This window comes from Physella acuta, unplaced genomic scaffold, assembly GCF_028476545.2.
Source record: "Physella acuta isolate Inbredline_101_S28 unplaced genomic scaffold, ASM2847654v3 ptg000738l, whole genome shotgun sequence".
Classification (NCBI taxonomy): Eukaryota; Metazoa; Mollusca; class Gastropoda; family Physidae; genus Physella; species Physella acuta.
Window position 1 is genome coordinate 746,502 of NW_026732256.1, and position 22,557 is coordinate 769,058.

A 22,557-nucleotide genomic window follows, 5' to 3' on the forward strand; every position below is an offset into this window, starting at 1 on the left:
ACAAAGTGGCAGAACAAAAAATTCCAATATTATACAAAAATTAGCCAGTAAGAAATGTTCAAAGTATTGATTTTAAATATATTTTAACAAAATAAATATTTGAATTAAACTGGTTTATTGACCTTCATATCAACAATTTGAGTCATAAATTGCTTTTATTACTGTGTACCTAACTAGTTGGATATAGTAAAGCTGTCAAGTCAGAAAGCTGACACCATACAGGCCTACCTGACTAGTTGTGTAAAAAAACATGTCTAGAAAGTCAATCATTCTCAATTAAAATACTATTACGATATTTTATTTTTTTAATTACCATAAGCATTAAAATATTTTCTAAACTACAAAGTGTTGTGTTGTTTTAATTAAAACGTATATAATCTATAGTAGTGCAATACAATTGAAATTTTCTATGAAAGTTTTCCTTATGTCCACCAAATTAGAAACTTAACAACAATATTCGTACCACCCACCTCCTCTTTTTCATTGGAGTGTGTTGTATTGGTGGTGGGTTAAATGTTTCACATTTTGTGTTAAGTAGCATCACATTTGCAATATAGGCCTATATCACAATCACATTTAGTGTAAAATTGGCCACCAATAGTATGACAGCTTTTAAAATATTTTACAAAGTCATGAGCATCATTATGACCTCACATTATTGCTCTACTATTTTTACTTTAGCCTATACCGAACCCATCAACCCCCCCCCCCCCACCTCCCAAAGTTATACCTGGAAGAAACTCTGCGGTGAGTTATGTCTTAAGTTGAGTTTGGACATGCACTGGACTACTTCGTTCTTAATATTTAGTGATGGAATGGAGCGAGCCATATCTGCCAGAGGGTTTGATCACGAGACTTTTTCGAATGCATCAACCATGAGCTTCTTGCCGACTCGACCACCCCCCCCCCATCACAATTAAGGATACGTGTCAACTGGTTATGCGCCATTGAGGCCATTGACTCCCATTTCAGCCTGCTTTTCTTTTTGGATTTGCTTCCATAGCCTTTGTCCAACCAAGAACAAACTACAAGCAGCAGTTGTTTAATTTTAGAGTTGTCTCTCCTAGAAGAGTGGCTGTCCACAAATAACAAGCCTCATCTGCCCGAGGGTTCGAACTCGAGATCTTTCGGTTTAGCAACCATGAGCTTTACCGACTCGACCCACTATGCGCTGGAAGTCACGGTAGAATTATTACTCATGACGTGTAGGTGGACGGCAGACACGATTACGTTGACCTTTGGGAGACATTGTCGCCTAAGCCTGATTGTAAGACGAGAGTCAACGTGGGGACATGTGGTGGTCAATTGTCAGGTGTGATACGCAGAGGCAGTATCGATTGCCGGACGTTAGCTAAAGCGGCGCATGACATGATCGTTAGACTGGAGACAATGTGAAGATCTGTAGCGGTCAATTGACGGGTGTGAAACGCGTGAGTGCATATTGATCGGAGTTATCTCCAACGTCGAGTGACAAAACTTCTCCCAGGAAGCAAATCTACCCCCTCCCTGGACGAAATAGAAATATATATATATATATATATATATATATATATATATATATATATATATATATATATATATATATATATATATATATATATACATATATATATCAAGTATATAAAATATTTGTACTAGTGTCCCCCCACACCCTCAGCCCCTCTCATTTCCTCCCCCCCCCATACACACACACTGGGAATTAATTTAAGTCGGTTCTACCTCCCCATACCCGTTGAAAGTTTTAGGCTCTCTCCCCAGCCCTTACACCCTAAAAGAAACACTGACCAGCAATAACCAAATAACCAAAGAAGAAGCCAGACGACCTAGTAACGCCACTGAATTTAATTATGTAATATATTGAGCTTTATATTGAGGGGAACTCACTCTTCTTGTATTACTCTTATAATGTTTGAGTGATGTCCCTTGCATGTAATGTTCCGTTTCCGATTCAGAATAAAACAAGGTACAAAAAAAATGGCTTCCTCGTCTGTTGTATTATCTGTCTAAGATACCAAATTTTTAGACTCTAGAGCTAGCCATTTTCTCATTTTATATTTTTAACGTTGTCTCATATTTAGCCTATATGTTGTCCATAAACATAATCAACCTCAACCAGTACATTGTGTTGAATTTACATTTCTCTCTCCCCCCCCCCCCCCACCCACCATCTCATCCCGTCATCATCAATTGAAATCGGAACCCTTCCCCTCTTAAAAAAAACACATTTCATTTCAGCCTACCCATTCCCCTCCCCAAACTGTTTTTCAAACAGAAATGTATTTTAAAATATTAATTCTAAATTATGCTACTCTAAAACTACTCCGGTTAATCTTAATATTTATTACAATTAATCTAATATATTATATTACAATTATTTAACGTTCTCTAAAATGCGAAACTACGCCAGCAGAGCGAGTTTTACACGGGAGCTTTATCGTACACCACCGAAGCTATGAACCAATCAGTGTTGTCGCTTTACGTCACCAGTTATAAATATACATGGTTTTCCCAAGCAATGTAGTCGTGTGAATCATAAGCATGTGATGTTTGTTTATAAATATTTTGGGCGATTTTTTAATTAAAAGAATGACGATACAAAATTAAAGATATAATATTATGATTGTTTACAGATAAAAAACTGTATTAGGCGTCGTTAAATCACCTGTGAACACGGGGTAGAAAGGGAGGAAGGGTCAACTTATGTGAGAGAGGAAGAGGCGTTCAGAAAGATTAGAATGACGTCACGGTTTTAAAAATCTTAAAATGTAATGTTTTTTTTTTTTGACAGGAGGAGTGGAGTCAAAAATCTTTTTTAAAAAAGCGTGACAATTACAAATTACTCCTAACAAGCATGTTCTCTGTTCACGCTGGAAAAGTACTTTAAATATGATAGATCACAGATCTATAATAAAATAATTGTCCACTAATAAGAAGAAATAAGTTATTTTCTCGAAAAAAGATATGTTTCTGTGTTTTTTGTTATAACAGTACAGCTTTTGTAATACATCTAACGGTCTAGCCCCAGGTTTCTTAAAATAGATTTATATTTACAGAATGAGATTTAACTAGGTCTTTAGGCAACCGCTTATCATTTTGTTACTAAATTTAGATCTAATGCGCAAACTGTAAAACCCATTGACATCAGTGGACTAACTAGTATTTCTAAATCGAGGCCTAGGTCGAGTGTAGATATTTTTCATCTATATTCAGCCTATTCGTAATACCAATGTCCGATAATAGACTCTTCCGAAAATAACATGTTGGGTTTTTAATATAGTGAAAAGTGGGGTTTAAAGTTAGTACAAGTTAAAATATCAATAAATTGTGTCTGCTATATTTGACCCTGACTGAACAAGATAAAACATAAACAATTAAACAACAAATTGAACCCATAGGCTTAATTAAAAGGCCTTTATTATCTTTTTGTTATTGAGATAAATTGGAAACGTGTTCTGTTCAAGGGTCATCCATACATGACGTAACGCTTTTTAAAAAGATTTTTACATCTCAACAGAAAGCCAGACCCCCCCCCCTCCTAAAATAACGTCACACCTCAGTCAACAAACTCCTTCAGAAGTTTTTATTTATTTTAAATATCAATTTCTTTCTAAAATATTTACTGTTTTAACATAGAAAATGCCTATGTCTAAATTAATCAGTTTCTAATACAGTTTACAAAACCTGATTTTAAATCGATAATTAACGGCTGAAAATCTCCTAGCATTACATTTTTAAATGACAGCCGATCCTACACTATTCTCAAAGACAATGTCGTTAAGTTGCTCATCGACAATGTCGGAATAGAATAAGGCTATACATTTTTTCTCATTTGATTCTGTCGTTGAGACTCTAATTATAGTTATAAAATGTACAAACGAGCTAACGGAATAGAACTATTTCGATCAATTAATCGCTTAAAAATTTTAATATAAGAAAAATTAAACAACAATTCATTTTATAGAGCTAATAATCATTAATATTATAAAATGTATCTTCTGTTAAAATCGAAAATTAAATTATTTTATACAATATAAATGAATACAGTAGGTTGCTGAGTTTAATTGGGATCACAGTTATGGTTAATTTTAGAGATTGTATGATTAATTTATACACAATTTAGAATTACAGAATATTGATTATTCAATATAGAAAACATTAGGGCAGAGATTACTAAACGATATAGGATTGTGGAATTTATAGAATTTATAAGTATTTTATTATAGAATCTAGGCTATACAGCAAGAAATACATAATATGATTTCAAAATACAAAAAATACATAGTATAAAAGCCCATTTTTAATCGAATTTAAGACGCATTTCGTTTTCAATATGTTATTTCAAATATAACATTGCAGACTACTTAAAAACTACTTTTATCAAATGTATACATAGAATGGGCAATATAATCTTAAGAACATGATTATGTAGTGGCGTAGGTACAAGGTGTGCCTGGGGGCTATAACCCCCCCCCCCCGCCGCAATGGAACCACATTAAACAATTTTAATTTCACAACACCACGGTTACTTTAATTCCTTTCGCATATATATATATATATATATATATATATATATATATATATATATATATATATATATATATATATATATATATATATATATATATATATATATATATATATATATATATATATATATATAAAATCGTTACAATATGCATGTCTCTGATCTCTATTTAACTTATCCAAACTGTACTCAAGTAGTACCCATAACCAGAGGCGTCACTAGGTGGGGTCGGGGCAAAATTTCGGGGGTGACACCATGGCGAAAAATTACAAAATATACAGAATAAATGCGCATTTTGCCAGTTCAATAAATGACTAATTAAAATGAATTCCTTTGTCCTCTCTTAAGCATCATTGTATGTGTCCTCCAACATTACCCTGTAGTAGCTCCTTACAGCTCTCCCGCATTCAATAATAAGGATTGGATTTCTCTTGAAAAGGTGAGTCCATGGGAGAGGTTAAAAACCCACCCCTTCCTCACCTACTCCCCAGTCTCTAGTAACATAGGGATTTAAACCTTGGACTAGATTTCACAATGTTGTATGATGAAGGAGCTTATCTCTTACTTTATAAAGAAACAAGATAATTTTTGGGCCCACAAGTACAAATGAACTGTTGTCGGTTTCAGGTTTATTTCAGATAAATAGCTAAAAAAAATTGATTTGATCAAACATTTGTCACTGGCTTTTTAGCATTTCACTTCATCTATTGTGTGAGTTCTATCTTCTTTTCTTTTTTATTTATTATTAATTTGATAGGCTAAGGCATTGCCTACTGTTAGGTGTAACCTAGATCCAATACTTTGATTAAATGATTTTATAAATATTAAAATTGAGACCAATCTTTATTCTTTATGTTTTAAAATTTCAAGATTTACAAGTTCAACAATGACAAGTCTATACACAATTACAATATTTTTGACATGTGCGTGCCTATTTATTAACATGGCAGGTAAGTAACTAACTATAGATAATGACTAGCATCTTACAGAGAACTAGATCTACATCTATCTAGAGTCTACTAACTTGTTATTTACAGGATGACCCTAATTTTTCATTATTATTAGCCTTGCATAGATTTAATATATTTCAATGAATTATAAGAATACAGCTGCTAAACAAATGAAAAGGTGTTTTCTATAAAAACTGCCCCACAAAAAAGTGGAAGGGGGGGGGGGGGGGTGGGGGTGTAGGACTTATATTATGAAAGGAGAGGGGTTGGGTTAGAAAATGCGAAAACCTTAAGTAGGTAAGAGTACCGTTTTATTTAACTTTTGGTGTTCATTAAAAAACAAAACATTCTTACTTAAATTTCAGCTGCACTAAAGGCCCTCAACTGCACACGACCCACTGTATTCAACAGAATAGCCTCTATAAATTGTTCATCAGAAGCTGTAGACAAAATGAAGGATTGCAAATTTCACATTAACACTTCTGTAAGTTGTCAGTGTATATGTGTGTATGTATGTATATATATATATATATATATATATATATATATATATATATATATATATATATATATATATATATGTATGTATGTATATTCAGTTTGGTATTTCCTTTGCCTGTGCTTTTTATGCAGTCTAAAAAATGCACAAAACTCATGATGAACGAAACTTTTGAAGTAATTAATTTTTATTATCTTGTAGGACCGGGCAGTTATTGTGGATGCTACCGACATCCACTCAACTCCTGTGAATGGATTGTTCCAGAACAACTGTAGCCTCCAAATTCCACTTTTGAATCTAGGCCCTGGTCAGCACCAGATTTTAGCCAGAATGACCCTTGATACAGCAGCGGGAGAAAAGGTGGACATCAGCCCTTCTTTTGAGATTAATCTAAACTGTGAGTGGACACATCACAACTTATTCTTGTTTTTTTAAACTGTTCATGGAAAGTTTGTTTCCTTGTGTTTTTTTAAACAAAAATCTTTCATCGATCCATTTCTTTTTCTAATTAATAATCATTATGTTTTATCAACTGTAATTTGTCCTGTAGTGGATGCTTAGTCAGTAGAACACAGTTGTTATGGCAACTCTGCTGAGGAGGTAGATTCAATGTTTGTAGCTTAGAGTAAACATTTGGGATGTAATGGTGCACGGTCCTTGAACAAGCAACATATTTGTATTGTATCTTTTATCAGATACTATTTCTTTACCAAATATTTAACTTAACTTTGAACTTTTACCATGAATTATATGCTGAACATGGCTTGAATTTCTTATTTGTTTTATTGTTTGATGAAAATTGGGGAGCTAATGTCTGAACCTGGGGTTTTGTGGGTTTTCATACAAATTCATTATTTTAAAAAATATTTTCATGTGTATCTTTTGTATCCAGCTTCCCTAGAAAAAGTTTACTGCGATTCATTCTTTTATGATGACAAGCAGGAGATAATTACGTGCAGCGCTGATATGGTTTATTTAAATATCAGCTGTGATTTTAATATCACACTAGAGGTATGTCGATATATTTGAGTGAAAGGTTACTGTATTAGTTGAGATTTCCTCTTTTATCTATCACTTAACCCTCGAAGGGTCATTGAGACACCAACTGACTTTTTCCATTATTTTTGCTACACTTCCGAATATTCAGCTGATTTTTAAAAAATTTAGTAATTGTCCAATTTCATCTTCTCCATTCATTTTCTTCTTTGCCTCTCTTCCTTTTTTTAAAAATATTGTTTTTTAATGGCTACAGGACATTCCCCCCCCCCCCCCGATCCATTACTGTCCATTACCCCCGAGCCATAGCCCTAATCCTAACCATAACCCTAGCCGTAGCCCTACCCCTACCCTAACCCTAGCTGTACCTTGAGCTACTTCAGGGGGTAATGTCCTACTGGACGGGGGTAATAGACAGGGGCTAATCACTCCAGGGGGTAATTTCTGGAGGGGGGGGGGTAATACTCTGTTCCCTTTTTTAATATATTGCTCCTTTGAAGTTACCCTTCTATACCTAGTGATCACATTGAGCAAACAATAAAGAGTTCACCAGTTTCTGTGAGCTTGGTATATGATGGGATATGGTGGTCAGCACAATGTCCCTCCGCTGTTACTTTCTGTAGTCAGGTACTAATCAGGGTTGGTCAGACTTGGTGATATCCTACATGATCGAGTCTGCATTCCAATTACAGGACTTTAAGTTTAGCAGTCAAGTGCTCTACCACCCAGCCTCGTCATTCCACACATCACATTAGTTCAAAAGCATTTTAGTAGAACTATACAATTTCCTATAAAACAATACATTTGCTATCTTAACTCTTTGGTCAGCTTTTATTTATTTTTTTTAAATATTGATCTCGAAGCTATGATTAAAATTTAAAGTCAAACAAAAATTTCTGTAGGGTGTTGAGATGCATGCCCCGGGCACTGTGTCCTACATTAGTGAACCAATAGAATACAACAAACACGTCTACAAGGACAGGTGCATGCTGACTGTTCCGTTTGAAAACTTAACTGCAGGATGGCATTCGTATTCTGTAAACATGGAACTGGTTAATGGCTCAGATGTCATTCAAGTTGAAAACAGCTCATTTGCAGGCATAAAATATAGTAGGTATTAGTAGGTATTTTAAATGAAATTTTTATAATGAAATTAAATAAAATTTAACACTTTCAACTGATATAGATTGCTTTCATTAGAACAGAAACACTAAATTTATTTATTGATGTATGTCCATGTTTTAAAAAGTTTATTAATTTTTTTAAATTTGAAAAATGTGTTCGCTTTTTTAACAGTAAATTAGTTATTTATAAAATAACTACTATGATATATGGTCACTATTTTGTAGATATCAAAAGTGTTTCACACTAATTAATTATGTTGTTGCATCTGGAGATGTATAGTTTGGTGATGCACCTTTAGTAGTTAAGTTTAGAAATAGCATTGGAAGCCATTGTTCAGTAGGTAGGAACAAATAAAAAGATTTGTTATATATAGCATGATGAGTTGAAGAAATGAGTTGACCAGTGGAGGGCAGTTATACAGTAGATTGTGTTACCAGTAGGGGTTAGTCTACAATCAGGGTTAGTCAAGGATTGAGGTTATAGTATAGTCAGGTGATTAGTTATTAGATGAAGTCTAGGATTGTTGTAAAGTTGAACAGATTTCAGTAAAGTAAAATGTAGAATATCATAGATAGCGATAGCTGAGTCATAGAAGATAAACGGATAAAGTAGATAATGCTAGGTACAGATTTAAGATTTTCTGCACTTAATGATTAAACATACATAATATCTTGCACAACACATAGGAGTTGATTGAGTGTTAGTTGATATTTTACTAAATAGTTGTTTAAATAAAATTGATGGGCCTACATTTTAATTTGTGTCTAATTAGTATCTCTTGCACCCCACACACCAAGTGATGGAATGTGCATTAGTATTTTACTAAATAGTTTTAGTTATAAGATTAAGGGACCTATTTAATGGTCTAACTGTTACTTTTGTTACTTTGTTCATCAATCGAGTAGTACACATTTAAAAAGCAGCCCTAGTAAAGTGAAAAAAAAAGAAAAAAAAATGTCCTCTTTTAAACCTAATGGTTCTTGTAGCAAATAAAATACAGTTCACCAATAACTGTAAGTGTAACCTCAGTGTGTAAAGGAATAGTTTGGTCAGCACTTCACTCAGCTGCCTTTACCTTAGCCTTACATTAGTCTGGTACCCATTTGAGCTGACTTGGCTCAGGGACACCACAAGTCTGGGATCTAAACTCAGGACTTTCATGATAGCATTTGAATGCTCTAGCATCTAACCATGAAGTCCCTTCATTAAACACATATTTCAATGTATTTACTGCATCTATTTTTCCCTTCTCTATGCCAAAGACAAACTTGGATACAACATGAAATTTACTCATTTAGTCTGTCTCCTCCAGCGTTGCCATCAGCAGACTTGAGCCCTTCCTGTAAATCACAGGGCTCTAAACTCATGTATCCTGGAGAAACTAGGACCTGCACCTGCAACATGACCAAACAAGCCAATGAAGGCTATGCTGGCTGGTACTTCAATGGACAGGTCAATGTCATCACAAACTTGACAAAACCTGTTCCTGGAACTCGGAATACAATACTGAATGTTTCATACGACGATGTCGGTAAGACAGAAGCCAGGATCATATGATAACAGATTGTGGTGGGAAAGGGGGGGGGGGGAAATGTATGCATTATATTTGATGAACTACTTCTATTACTAACACTCAAGTATAGACATGTGATGAGGATGGGAACACTCTTATTTCCAACGACACTAATAATACCAACAAGGCCGATTATGAAAATATATCTTGAACTTTAACTGTCAACTACTGATACTAGATCAACTCTATAAAATACAAAACATGTCCTTTTTCCATAATGGCGAAAACCCAACTGTCTTCACTCCTGCGTCCTACGTCATCGTTTACATTGTTGCGTCACACTCACGCTACAAATATGTTATTAAACATGCACACATACTCTCAAAACCAAATCATCTACCAACAATTCCAAAACAAATTTGCAACGTCTTTAGTAATCGCTATCAGTCTAGTCTTATTTCTATCTATCTACATTATGACACAGATTTTCTTTATGAAATTGCTAAAGCAAATAATTTATCAAGACATTCTACACATCCCTATAATGAAAATCATCAAACCAATTTCATTCTTGTCATCATTCTGTTTATTTGTGGTACTGTGAAACCCACTGTGCTTATAAATAAAGCAAAACCAATATTTTAATTACATCAATACACTTTTCTGCTTTAAAAAAATGTAGAGTTGTAAGATGCAGTTTTCAATCACTCATTTTATGTTGTGTGATATTTGCAATTGTATTGTGTTCTCATTACTATTTATATAAACTCAATGAGGATTCAATTATGCTTAAAATATAATCAAAAAAGGTTATTCATATTTTATTCGTTCATTGAACATAGTAATTTTCTGTCAACAGACAAACATCAAATATTTTTCTGTGCACCTGTGACTCGCTTGGGCGGAACAAGAACGTTTATATCATATTTCCCTCATTTGGCAAGTATGTTATGTTTTACAAAACACAATTAAATGAATTCTCTGATAAAATATATTTATTATTGGGCATGACATTATTAACATTTGGAAATATATGTGAAATATTAAAAATAGCCTACATCTCCTAATTGCTGCCAATCATAACATCCATTAAATGCTCTACTACTAACAACTTTTATTGCCATCGTAGTGGTAATGATATCACCTGCCAATGCTAGTTAAAAATATTTACAGTAGTGCCATTAACAATAACGTATTTCAATGTTAACTATATAACTAGAAATATTTGTTACCTCCTCAGGGCCACCAAAAATAACGAACTTCACTGTCAATGGCACAAACACAGATCTTGTGGTAGACCTGAACTCAACGCTTGTATTTAACTGCTCTGCTAAAGGAGATCCAGAACCTGGATTAGCAATGTTGCAAAATGGTGAACAGCGTGATTACAACTTATATGACCGACTAATCACAATTATGCCAATGACAGACTGCAGAAAAGCTGGACAGTATTCATGTCAAGCTACTAGCCAAGGCTTTTCAGTGGCTGACACCAAATACATTAATGTGTACATTCGATGTAAGTTTTGTTTTGATTAGTTATTGCTTTTTCTGTAACGTATTGTCACAATTTAAAAAGCTTATTAAGCCAAACAGCTTAATTGATTGTATGGGAAGGATAGGGGTAACAAAAAATAACAATGCTGAGGCAATTCTGCTGGTATTAAAACTCAATATATATATATAGCTGTAAGGGAAGTATAATGGACCCTAGTGGGAACAGTTTCAAATGTTCCATTAATGTTCTATTAAATATAGTAATATCGCAGTGTTAAATGTGGTTATAAAACTTGATCATATGGTTATTGTTAGAATTTACCAAAGATTTAACGTTTTTTGATGATTTTAGTATGTTTGGTAAATACAACCAAAATTTTTTAATATCCAAAACATTTTTTTTTACAATTTCGGACTGTAAATGTAAATAAACATGGCTTAGCTGTCAATGTGGTTTTAAAAAAGTGTTTTTTATTAAAACAATTTTATCAGCAAAGTTTTCAATAATTCACTACAATTACAAAGAGAGGTTTTCATTGGATTACATTTGTATATAGCCAATCATAGTCTGTCTAAATAAATTGAAATTTCAGGCTAAGATTAAGGCTTGAAGAAGACTATTGGTAAACAGCTTTTAAAATATTGACTTTTAAAAAATTAAATTTTTCAAGTTTTACTTTTTAAATGTATTATTATTGCCAAAAACCAAAAGTTTCATTGAAGTATTTAAGGCATTTCTTTAAACTTGTTGGGGTCAATTCTAAGCCATATGTAAGATTTCTTAGTTTTCTGTAAATTTCAACACTATCTTAACAATCCTTGGCCATCTCAACTCAACTATATTACCTTCCTGTTTAGCTAAAAATGTAATTTTATTTACAGGTCCCCAAGAGATCTATGCCCACAATACACCTGCCAAGTATAGTGTGATAATGGGCACTAGGGCTGTGGTCAACATCCAACTGATTGGCTACCCAGCACCCACCAAGCTAAAGCTGGAAAAACAAAGTGATGTCAACATGACAGACTTTACAGTGGTATACAGCAACACTACTGGCCCCATAGGGAATGTCATTGTTGAGTTCACTAAAGCTGAAGAGAAACACTTAGGCTGGTACAAACTTGTTGTTGGAAATGGAGTTGGTGAAGACCTCGGCTACAATTTCAATATTGTCAAAGGTTAGTTTTTATTTTATTTTGTTTTAATGAAAAGCTAAAAGTAATTATGCATCAGAATGTATTGTGTGAGCAAATCCCAGCAGATGAAAAGATAAAAATTTAGGTGCCATAAAATAAACCTTATTATTTTTGCACTTTTACAAATATTGTAGCTAATTACTAGTGTAGACTTTTAACATGATTGATTGTGCTTACCAATTTCTTACATATCTAGAAAGTAGTATATTTTTATATTTACTTTAATATAGGATAACTTAAATAGTCTTTTCTCAATGACTTCTGCTGAAAAAAATATGTGAAAATTACAAGAGACAGGAATCATTATTATTAAAAATCAATGTTTGGCTTCTCAAACCTATATTGTATAATAACTTTTTAACTTGCATTCAATTTAAACATAGAAATATTGTACTCTCATGACATTTTTTTTTAATATTTTTAATTCCTCTTGTAGGTTCCTCCAACAAGCTGATGTCTTCTTACGGTGTCTTGGCAATGTTCATGTGGGCTCTAATGTGGAACTTTGCTTGAAATTGACTTTCATCAAATTTTGGTAAGAAATATTTTTTAACGACCTTAGGTTTTTGCTAATTTAATAAGTCTTAGTATTAGTATAGAAAGTTTAATTCATTTTTACATACAAGTCATTCTACTTTAAAAATGCTCTAGATATTTCGATCACAATATCTTTTTTTCAACAGAAAATTCAACTTCTGGATTAATGGATACTGGATTTGTTCTCCCTGTATTAGATGTAGTTATCAAGTGACCTGTAACAAGTAACATTAGTTATCAACATAGTTGTGTCATTGCCATATTTCTTTCAACGCAGCCCACGACTGGTGTACTTCATGTAATTCAAGTCACCTGTTTCAAGCTAGCTGTTAATAATTTTGTAACCAAAAAATCTTTTTAAATAATATTTTAACAAATTTTTTAATGGTTAAATCTTCAAATGATGTCATTTAAAATTAAAATTTAATAATTATTGAAAGTTCTGTGTAACGCTGATGTAATGTGGTTGAATTAATTTAAATGAATCTGTGTTTTATCAAATGCCTTTTAATATGGAGCAGTATTTTAAAAATATTACACAAGTTAAAATCAAGAGTCAGTTATGGGACAAGTTTTAAAGTCTTCACAGTAGACTTCAGATCAGCCTGTGTCAACACTTTTCCTTTATTTACTTTTTTATACAGAAAGTAAAATTGTGATTAATTTTCAGTCTTAAGTAAAATATTAGACTTGATTTCCTCCAGACATATTAAGTAGACCTATTACATGTCTATGTGTTATGTGTCCAATGGCCCATCGACTGATTTCAGCCTGCTTTTCCACCTGGATTTGCTGCCATAGGCTTTTTCTTTCCACGAACAAACTACAAGGCAGCAGTTGTTTCACCAAGATGGGTTGCCTCAACAGCCCAGGCATTTGAACTATATATTCTATGAATATTAATAAATAGCATCCACTGCTTCTAGCTTCTTTGTAATGTATATATATATATATATATATATATATATATATATATATATATATATATATATATATATATATATATGACTTTTCAGTCTCAAAATCTATCTGTGAACAACAGCTCTAACCCTTTTACCAATTATCTTTGTTTTGTTTATTTGTATGTTTGGTGTTTTTTTAGAAGCTAAAAATAAATATTTAAATTACTTAGACCTTTAAAGCTGTTAGGGGGAAAAGGGAGCTAACCTCTCTACCCAATTCGTCTTTGAGCAGCTCCCTTTTTTTTTTGTAGAGTCAACATAAGTCCTGCTACCCTAATTATTTTCTTCATTCCAGTACCCTTTACCAGTATAGCTGTGGATAGCCAACTTTTCTTTTCCAGCCCTTCACTTGCCTCACTATGTTAGCCTAACTATGTTGGCCTCACTATGTTGGCCTCAATATTGTGGCCTCACTATGTTGGCCTCACTATGATAGCCTCTCTATGTTGGCCTCACTATGTTGGCCTCACTATGATAGCATCTCTATGTTGGCCTCACTAAGTTGGCCTCTCTATGTTGGCCTCACTATGTTGGCCTCTGTATGTTGGCCTCTGTATGTTGGCCTCACTATGTTGGCCTCAATATTGTGGCCTCACTATGTTGGCCTCACTATGATGGCCTCACTATGTTGGCCTCAATATTGTGGCCTCACTATGTTGGCCTCAATATTGTGGTCTCACTATGTTGGCCTCACTATGATGGCCTCACTACGATAGCCTCTCTATGTTGGCCTCACTATGTTGGCCTCTCTATGTTGGCCTCACTATGTTGGCCTCACTATGATAGCCTCTCTATGTTGGCCTCACTATGTTGGCCTCTGTATGTTGGCCTCTGTATGTTGGCCTCACTATGTTGGCCTCAATATTGTGGCCTCATTATGTTGGCCTCACTATGATGGCCTCACTATGATAGCCTCTCTATGTTGGCCTCACTATGTTGGCCTCTCTATGTTGGCCTCACTATGTTGGCCTCACTATGATAGCCTCTCTATGTTGGCCTCACTATATTGGCCTCTGTATGTTGGCCTCTGTATGTTGGCCTCTGTATGTTGGCCTCACTATGTTGGCCTCAATATTGTGGCCTCACTATGTTGGCCTCACTATGTTGGCCTCACTATGTTCGCCCCACTATGTTGGCCTCTCTATGTTGGCCTCTCTATGTTGGCCTCTGTATGTTGGCCTCTGTATGTTGGCCTTTATATGTTGGCCTCACTATGTTGGCTTCTCTATGTTGTCCTCACTATGTTGGCCTCACTATGTTGGCCTAACTATGATGGCCTCACTATTGTGGCCTCAGTATGATGGCCTCACTATTTTGGCCTCACTATGTTGGCCTCACTATGTTGGCCTCACTCTGTTGGCCTCTCTATGTTGTCCTCATTATGTTGGCCTCACTATGTTGGCCTCACTATTGTGGCCTCAGTATGATGGCCTCACTATGTTGGCCTCACTATTGTGGCTTCAGTATGATGGCCTCACTATGTTGGCCTCACTATTGTGTCCTCACTCTGTTGGCCTCTCTATGTTGGCCTCACTATGTTGGCCCCACTATGATGGCCTCACTGGGTTGGCCTCCCTATGTTGGCCTTCCTATGTTGCCTCACTATGTTGGCCTCTCTATGTTGGCCTCACTATGTTGGCCTCACTATGTTGGCCTCTCTATGTTGGCCTCTCTATGTTGGCCTCACTATGTTGGCCTCTCTATGTTGGCCTCTCTATGTTGGCCTCTCTATGTTGGCCTCTCTATGTTGGCCCCACTATGTTGGCCTCACTATGTTGGCCTCTCTATGTTGGCCTCACTATGTTGGCCTCTCTATGTTGGCCTCTCTATGTTGGCCTCTCTATGTTGGCCCCACTATGTTGGCCTCACTATGTTGGCCTCTCTATGTTGGCCTCACTATGTTGGCCTCACTATGTTGGCCTCTCTATGTTGGCCTCACTATGTTGGCCTCTCTATGTTGGCCTCACTATGTTGGCCTCACTATTGTGGCTTCAGTATGATGGCCTCACTATGTTGGCCTCACTATTGTGTCCTCACTATGTTGGCCTCTCTATGTTGGCCTCAAAATCTTGGCCTCACTATGTTGGCCTCTCTATGTTGGCCTCAAAATCTTGGCCTCACTATGTTGGCCTCTCTATGTTGGCCTCACTATGTTGGCCTCACTATGTTGGCCTCTCTATGTTGGCCTCACTATGTTGGCCTCTCTATGTTGGCCCCACTATGTTGGCCTCACTATGTTGGCCTCTCTATGTTGGCCTCTCTATGTTGGCCCCACTCTGTTGGCCTCTGTATGTTGGCCTCACTATGTTGGCCCCACTATGATGGCCTCACTAAGTTGGCCTCCCTATGTTGGCCTCAAAATCTTGGCCTCACAATGTTGTCCTCACTATGTTGGCCTCTCTATGTTGGCCTCTATTAAAGGCATGCCCAGTCCATCCCCATTTGTAGGCTGTAATAGCCCAATGAATCAGACATTGCTGTGTAGTTTGTAACAGGTTCTCCCATTCTTTTTATTATTCCATTATTTTAGCATTTTATTATATTTATTTTATTTTTTTATTATGTTTACTCTAGAAACTGTAATAATAAAGCTAGAATGTCTTTTTGCATACATTTTTAGAATGTTTGGAGGTTTACTTTCTGTTAACTTGAACTTTTAATTACAAGTGTTTAAGATTTATGATTATTTTATCAAAAAAGTTTAAGAATAACAAAACAAATTTATTTTTAAGAAGGGCTTTAAGAAGGGTTATACCTTTAAAAAAAATTATCTTTATTTTTTGTGTTTTTATTCTTTATACTAAAGTTACTTAATACATTTTAATTACTATTGCAAAATGGTATACCTGTATTAATTATATATTGTTAGAAATTTTTAAACTGCTGTAAATCCTTGTTTGTTAGTAAAATTATAGAGCCAGACTGTCCTTACTATCAAGTGTTATTTCTAAAACCAGTCTATCAAAGTGGTTCTTCCTTATTTTGGTTCAACAGATACTGACAAATATATATTTAATATATATTTAATGTTTAAGTTGTTAATTGCATGCTGATACAAAAATAACAACTATTGTAAAACTTATATTTAAGTTGTTAATTAATGCAAGCTAACACAACGATAATAACCAATCTAAAAATAATGTTAAAATTGTTAATTAATGTCAATAGAAATTGACAGGCCAAGAAAATGTTATTTGTTTTCATTAAAATTACATTTATACATCTTTAAAATTGTATAGATTTTAACCCTTAAATGCATACCGATACAAATCTGCAACATACCAGTTACCTTCCCATAAAATATTAGCCTAAACATGTTTTATTCTGTGCATCACGTTGTTTGACTGCTACAATGTTAACCTACAGCTTGCGCATGTCTAAGTGACCTAGATTTGTTTTACCGCCAAGCCGATCTCAAATTTGTGCATGTTCACAAGGTTTTTTTTATCAGCATTTTTAGTTGGCGTTTCAAAGTTCATCAAAGTCAAATAAACTGGTTTTGGAATTTCAAAAAATATGTTTCTGACAACCTAAGGTATGTATTACATATTGTATGTGTTGTTTTAAAAATCAATTCATAATTTATTTTAAAATCTTCACAAAACTTAGGTTGCAGTGCTGCAACGTTATGCAAATTGACCTACTTCTGCACTATTTTTTTTACTTTATACATCAGCATTGGTGATTATATAGTACCTTGTTTTTCTTCTAGTTTCAGCATAATCATTAAGAAATCAATGTGAATCAAGGTGAAGAACAATATGAAGTAGATGCTCTTGGTAATCCAGAGTATCTTCCTGGATCTCCTTGACCAGTGTGGACCCTAGATATCCTGGACCAGTGTGGACCCTGGATCTCCTGGACCAGTGTGGACCCTAGATATCCTGGACCAGTGTGGACTCTAGATATCCTGGACCAGTGTGGACCGTATATATCCTGGACAAGTTTGGACCCTAGATCTCCTGGACCACTGTAGACCCTAGATATCCTGGACCAGTATGGACCCTAGATATCCTGGACCAGTGTGGACCCTAGATATTCTGGACCAGTGTGGACCCTGGATATCCTGGACCAGTGTGGACAATGGATCTCCTGAACCACTGTGGACCCTAGATATCCTGGACCAGTGTAGACCCTAGATATCCTGGACCAGTGTAAACCCTAGATATCCTGGACCAGTGTGGACCCTGGATATCCTGGAACAGTGTGGACCCTAGATATTCTGGACCAGTGTGGACCCTAGATACCCTGGACCAGTGTGAACCCTAGATATCCTGGACCAGTTTGGACCCTAGATATTCTGGACCAGTGTGGACCCTGGATATCCTGGACCAGTGTGGACAATGGATCTCCTGAACCACTGTGGACCCTAGATACCCTGGACCAGTGTGGACCCTGGATATCCTGGACCAGTGTGGACCCTAGATATCCTGGACCAGTGTGGACCCTAGATATTCTGGACCAGTGTGGACCCTGGGTATCCTGGACCAGTGTGGACCCTGGATCTCATGGACCAGTGTGGACCCTAGATACCCTGGACCAGTGTGGACCCTGTATATCCTTGACCAGTGTGGACCCTGGATCTCATGGACCAGTGTGGACCCTGGATAATTGTGGACCTTGGATCTCTAGGACCAGAATGGACCCTGGATCTCCTGGACCTGAGTGGACCCTGGATCTCCTGGACCTGAGTGGACACTAAGTCTCTTGGAATAGTGCAATGACAGGTGCAAATTCACATCAAGCTCAAACAGTTTGCCACAAGTGCAACATATATCTTTGTTGTAACAAGATCAACAACTGTCTTAAAAAGTATCACCTTACTACATGATGTTGCAGACATGCAACATTTCGGATTTTAATTAAAGAACATGTTTAAACTAAAAATATTTTTTTACTTGACTATACTCTTCATATACCCACCAAAACAATATAAAAATATTTTTTTCAATCATTATTAAAAAGTCATGCATTTAAGGGTTAAAATGGTTTTACATGTATCCTTGCCTAGTCACATAGCAAAAAAAAACTGTCTTTTTTTCTATTAATTTATTTTATGTTGTCAGTAATTTTCCTTTTTATGCTTTCTACTTTCAAGCTTTAATAATTACATGCATACTTTTCGATATAAATGATGTGATTATAAAAGGGTATCTGATTTGCAAAGATTCATCTTTAAACACGACTAAGGAAAATTGTCTATTGCAGAGAAAAAATTCCTATATTTTAAAAAAAATTAGCCAGTAAGAAATGTTCAAAGTATTGATTTGAAATATATTTTAACAAAATAAATATTTGAATTAAACTGGTTTATTAACCTTCATGTCAACAATTTGAGTCATTAATTGCTTTTATTACTGTGTACCTAACTAGTTGGATATAGTAAAGCTGTCAAGTCAGAAATCATTATGTTTTTATGAAGAATATTAAGTTGGGATTATAGGATTTCTTTTATGTTGTAGTCTATCAACATCACCTCACAGAAATCGTCCATGTTATGATAGATCCAAACATCAGCGTCATAATGAAACGCCCGGGAGATGCGGTCAAAAAATGTTTATCCTCGTAAAATATTAAAGTTTAAGTAGTAAAATTATTGAAGATTGTGGGTAACACAATTAGCAGTGTGTTTCTTTCAGTCGTCTCTTAGCGAGGCAAAACTTCTCCTAGGAAGCAAACCTACATCCTCCCTGGACGAAATTATATATATATATATATATATATATATATATATATATATATATATATATATATATATATATATATATATATATATATATATATATATATATATATTTATATATATCAAGTATATAAAAATATTTTTACTAGTGTCCGCACCTACGCCATCATCACCACCAGCGCCCCCCCCCCCCCACACACACACGCTATCTCCCAAACCCTTACCCCCAACCCTGGTGGAAAAAATCTTTTAAAAAAACACTGATCAGCAATTACGGCAGAACAAGCCAGCCGACCTAGTAACGCCACTGAATTTAATTAAGTGTAACATTTTAACTTTAAAAAATTTAGTCTCTAGAGCTAGCCATTTTCTCATTTTATATTTTAACTTTGACTAGTATTTAGCCTATATGTTGTCCATAAACATAATCAACCTCAACTAGTACATTGTTTTTGTTGAATTTACATACACCCCCCCCCCCCCCCCCACCCAGCCCGTCATCATCACTTAAAATCAGAACCCTTCCCCTGTTAAAAAACAAACGAAAAACACATTTCATTTCAGCCTACCCATTCCCCTCCCCAAAATGTTTTTAAACAGAAATGTATTTAAAAAATATTGATTCTAAATTATGCTACTCCAAAGCTACTCCGGTTGATCATAGTATTTATTACAATTAATCTTAACAATAATAATATATACTACAATTTTTTTAACGTTTTCTAAAATGCGAAACTACGCCAGGAGTGGCGAGTTTTATACGAGAGCTTTATCGGAAACCACCGAAGCTATGAACCAATCAGTGTTGTCGCTTTGCGTCGCACAGTTATAAATAGCGTGGTTTTCCCAAGCAATGTAGTCGTGTGAATCATAAGCATGTGATGTTTGTTTATAATATTAAGGGCGATTTTTTACTTAAATACATTGGTTAAGAATGACGATACAATATTAAAGAAATAATATTATGATTTTTTAAAGATAAAAAACTATTTTATGCGTCGTCACAGTCACCTGTGAATAGGGGTTAAAAAGGGGGGGGGGATGTCAACTTGTGTTACATGTGTGTGAGAGGATGAGGGAGGGGTTCAGAAGGATTAGAATGACGTCACGCTTTATAATATCTTAAAATGTAGTGTTACAAACTGAGTTTAATGTTTTTCTTTCCTTTTTTTATTTTTTTATTTTGTTGTTGACAGGAGGAGTGGAGTCAAAAATCGTCCAAAAAAGCGTGACAATTACGAATTACTCATAACATGCATGTTCTCTGAACCCCTTGAAAAAGAACTTTAAATATGATAGATCATAGATCTAAAATAATATAATTGTCCACTAATAAGAAGAAACAATTTAAGTTATTTTATCGAAAAAGATATGTTTCCGTATTTTTTGTAATAACAGTACAGCTTATGTACTAACTTTTGTAATACATCTAACCGACTAGCCCCAAGTTTCTTAAAATAGAAGCCGCACTTACAGTCTAGATCTAAATTTACAGAACGAGATTTAAATAGTCTAGGACTATTAGGTAATCCCTTATCATTTTGATTCTAAATTTAGATCTTTTGCGCAAACTGTAAAACCCTTTGACATCAGTGGACTAACTAGTATTTCTAAATCTAGGCCTAGGTCTAGTGTAGATATCTTTCGACTGTGTTCAGCCTAGTTGTAATACCAATGTCCGATAATATACTCTTCCGAAAATATACCTGTTGGATTTTTCATATAGTGAAATGTGGGGTTAAAAGCTAGTACAAGTCACACTAAATTGTGTATGTTATATTTGACCCTGACTGAACAAGATAAAACATAAACATTTAAACAACAAATTGAACCAGTAGGCCTGATTATAAATGCATTTATTATGTTTTTGTTATAGAGATAAATGGAAAATGTGTTCTGTTCAAGGGTCATCCATAAATGACGTAACGCTTTTTTTAAATATTTTTGCATCTCAACAGAAAGCCAGACCCCCCCCCTAAAATAACGTCACACCTCAGTCAACAAATTCCTTCAGAAGTTTTTATTTATTTTAAATATCAATTTCTTTCTAAAATATTTACTGTTTATTGTCTAAATTAATCAGTTTCTAATACAGTTTACAAAACCTGATTTTAAATCGATAATTAACGTGTCGTTAAGTTGCTCATCGACAGTGTCGGTATAGAATAAGGCTATACATTTTTTTCTCATTTCACTCTGTCGTTGAGACTCTAATTATAGTTATAAACTGTACAAACTAGCTAACGGAATAGAACTATTTCGATTAATTAATCGCTTAAAAAATTCAATATAAGAAAAATTAAACAACCATTCATTTTACAGAGCTAATAATCATTAATATTTTTAAAATGTATCTTCGGTTAAAATTGAAAATTAAATTATTTTATACAATATAAATGAATACAGTGGGTTGCTGATTTTTAATTGGGATCACAGTTATGGTTAATTTTAGAGATTGTATGATTAATTTATACACAATTTAGAATTACAGAATATTGATTATTCAATATAGAAAACATTAGGGCAGAGATTACTAAACGATATAGGATTATGGAATATAGAATATATAAGTATATTATAAAATCTAGACTATACAGCAAGAAATACATAATATGATTGCAAAATACAAAAATACAAATATAAAAGCCCATTTTAATAGAATTTAAGACGCATTTCGTTTACAATATGTTATTACAAATATAAAATTGCAGAATACCTAATAACTACTTTTATCGCATTTATACATAGAATGGGCAATATAATCTTAGGTACAAGGTGTGCCTGGGGCTATAACCCCCCGCCGCAATGGAACCACATTAAACAATTTTAATTTCACAACACCACGATTACTTTAATTTCTTTCGTATATATATATATATATATATATATATATATATATATATATATATATATATATATATATATATATATATATATATACATAATCGTTACAATAGGCATGTCTCTGATCTCTATTTAACTTATCCCAACTGTACTCAAGTAGTACCCATAACCAGAGGCGTCACAAGGTGGGGGCGGGGCTGCAGACTTCGCAAGGCGGCAACATTTCGGG

The 22,557-nt window shown here is 34.6% G+C and overlaps 2 protein-coding genes across 3 annotated transcripts in view; both read left to right on the plus strand.

Annotated features, from left to right (window-relative positions):
• The window catches only part of LOC131950117 (uncharacterized), a 45,802-nt gene extending 32,980 nt beyond the window's left edge, over nt 1-12,822 (plus strand). The window contains exons 1-10 of one of the 2 annotated variants that reach the window (XM_059312158.1): nt 5,402-5,475; nt 5,841-5,959; nt 6,176-6,371; nt 6,867-6,985; nt 7,873-8,080; nt 9,408-9,626; nt 10,468-10,551; nt 10,849-11,127; nt 11,988-12,284; nt 12,739-12,822. In XM_059312158.1, coding sequence (XP_059168141.1) covers nt 5,412-5,475; nt 5,841-5,959; nt 6,176-6,371; nt 6,867-6,985; nt 7,873-8,080; nt 9,408-9,626; nt 10,468-10,551; nt 10,849-11,127; nt 11,988-12,284; nt 12,739-12,815 — 1,662 coding nt within the window. In that variant the 5' untranslated portion in view covers nt 5,402-5,411 and the 3' untranslated portion in view covers nt 12,816-12,822. Of the gene's footprint in view, nt 1-5,401; nt 5,476-5,840; nt 5,960-6,175; nt 6,372-6,866; nt 6,986-7,872; nt 8,081-9,407; nt 9,627-10,467; nt 10,552-10,848; nt 11,128-11,987; nt 12,285-12,738 lie in introns of those variants that run through there. The other variant, XM_059312157.1, reaches the window with a different exon arrangement.
• Nucleotides 1-22,557, plus strand: part of LOC131950116 (uncharacterized) — an 89,883-nt gene that overhangs the window by 33,196 nt on the left and 34,130 nt on the right. The window lies entirely within an intron of this gene.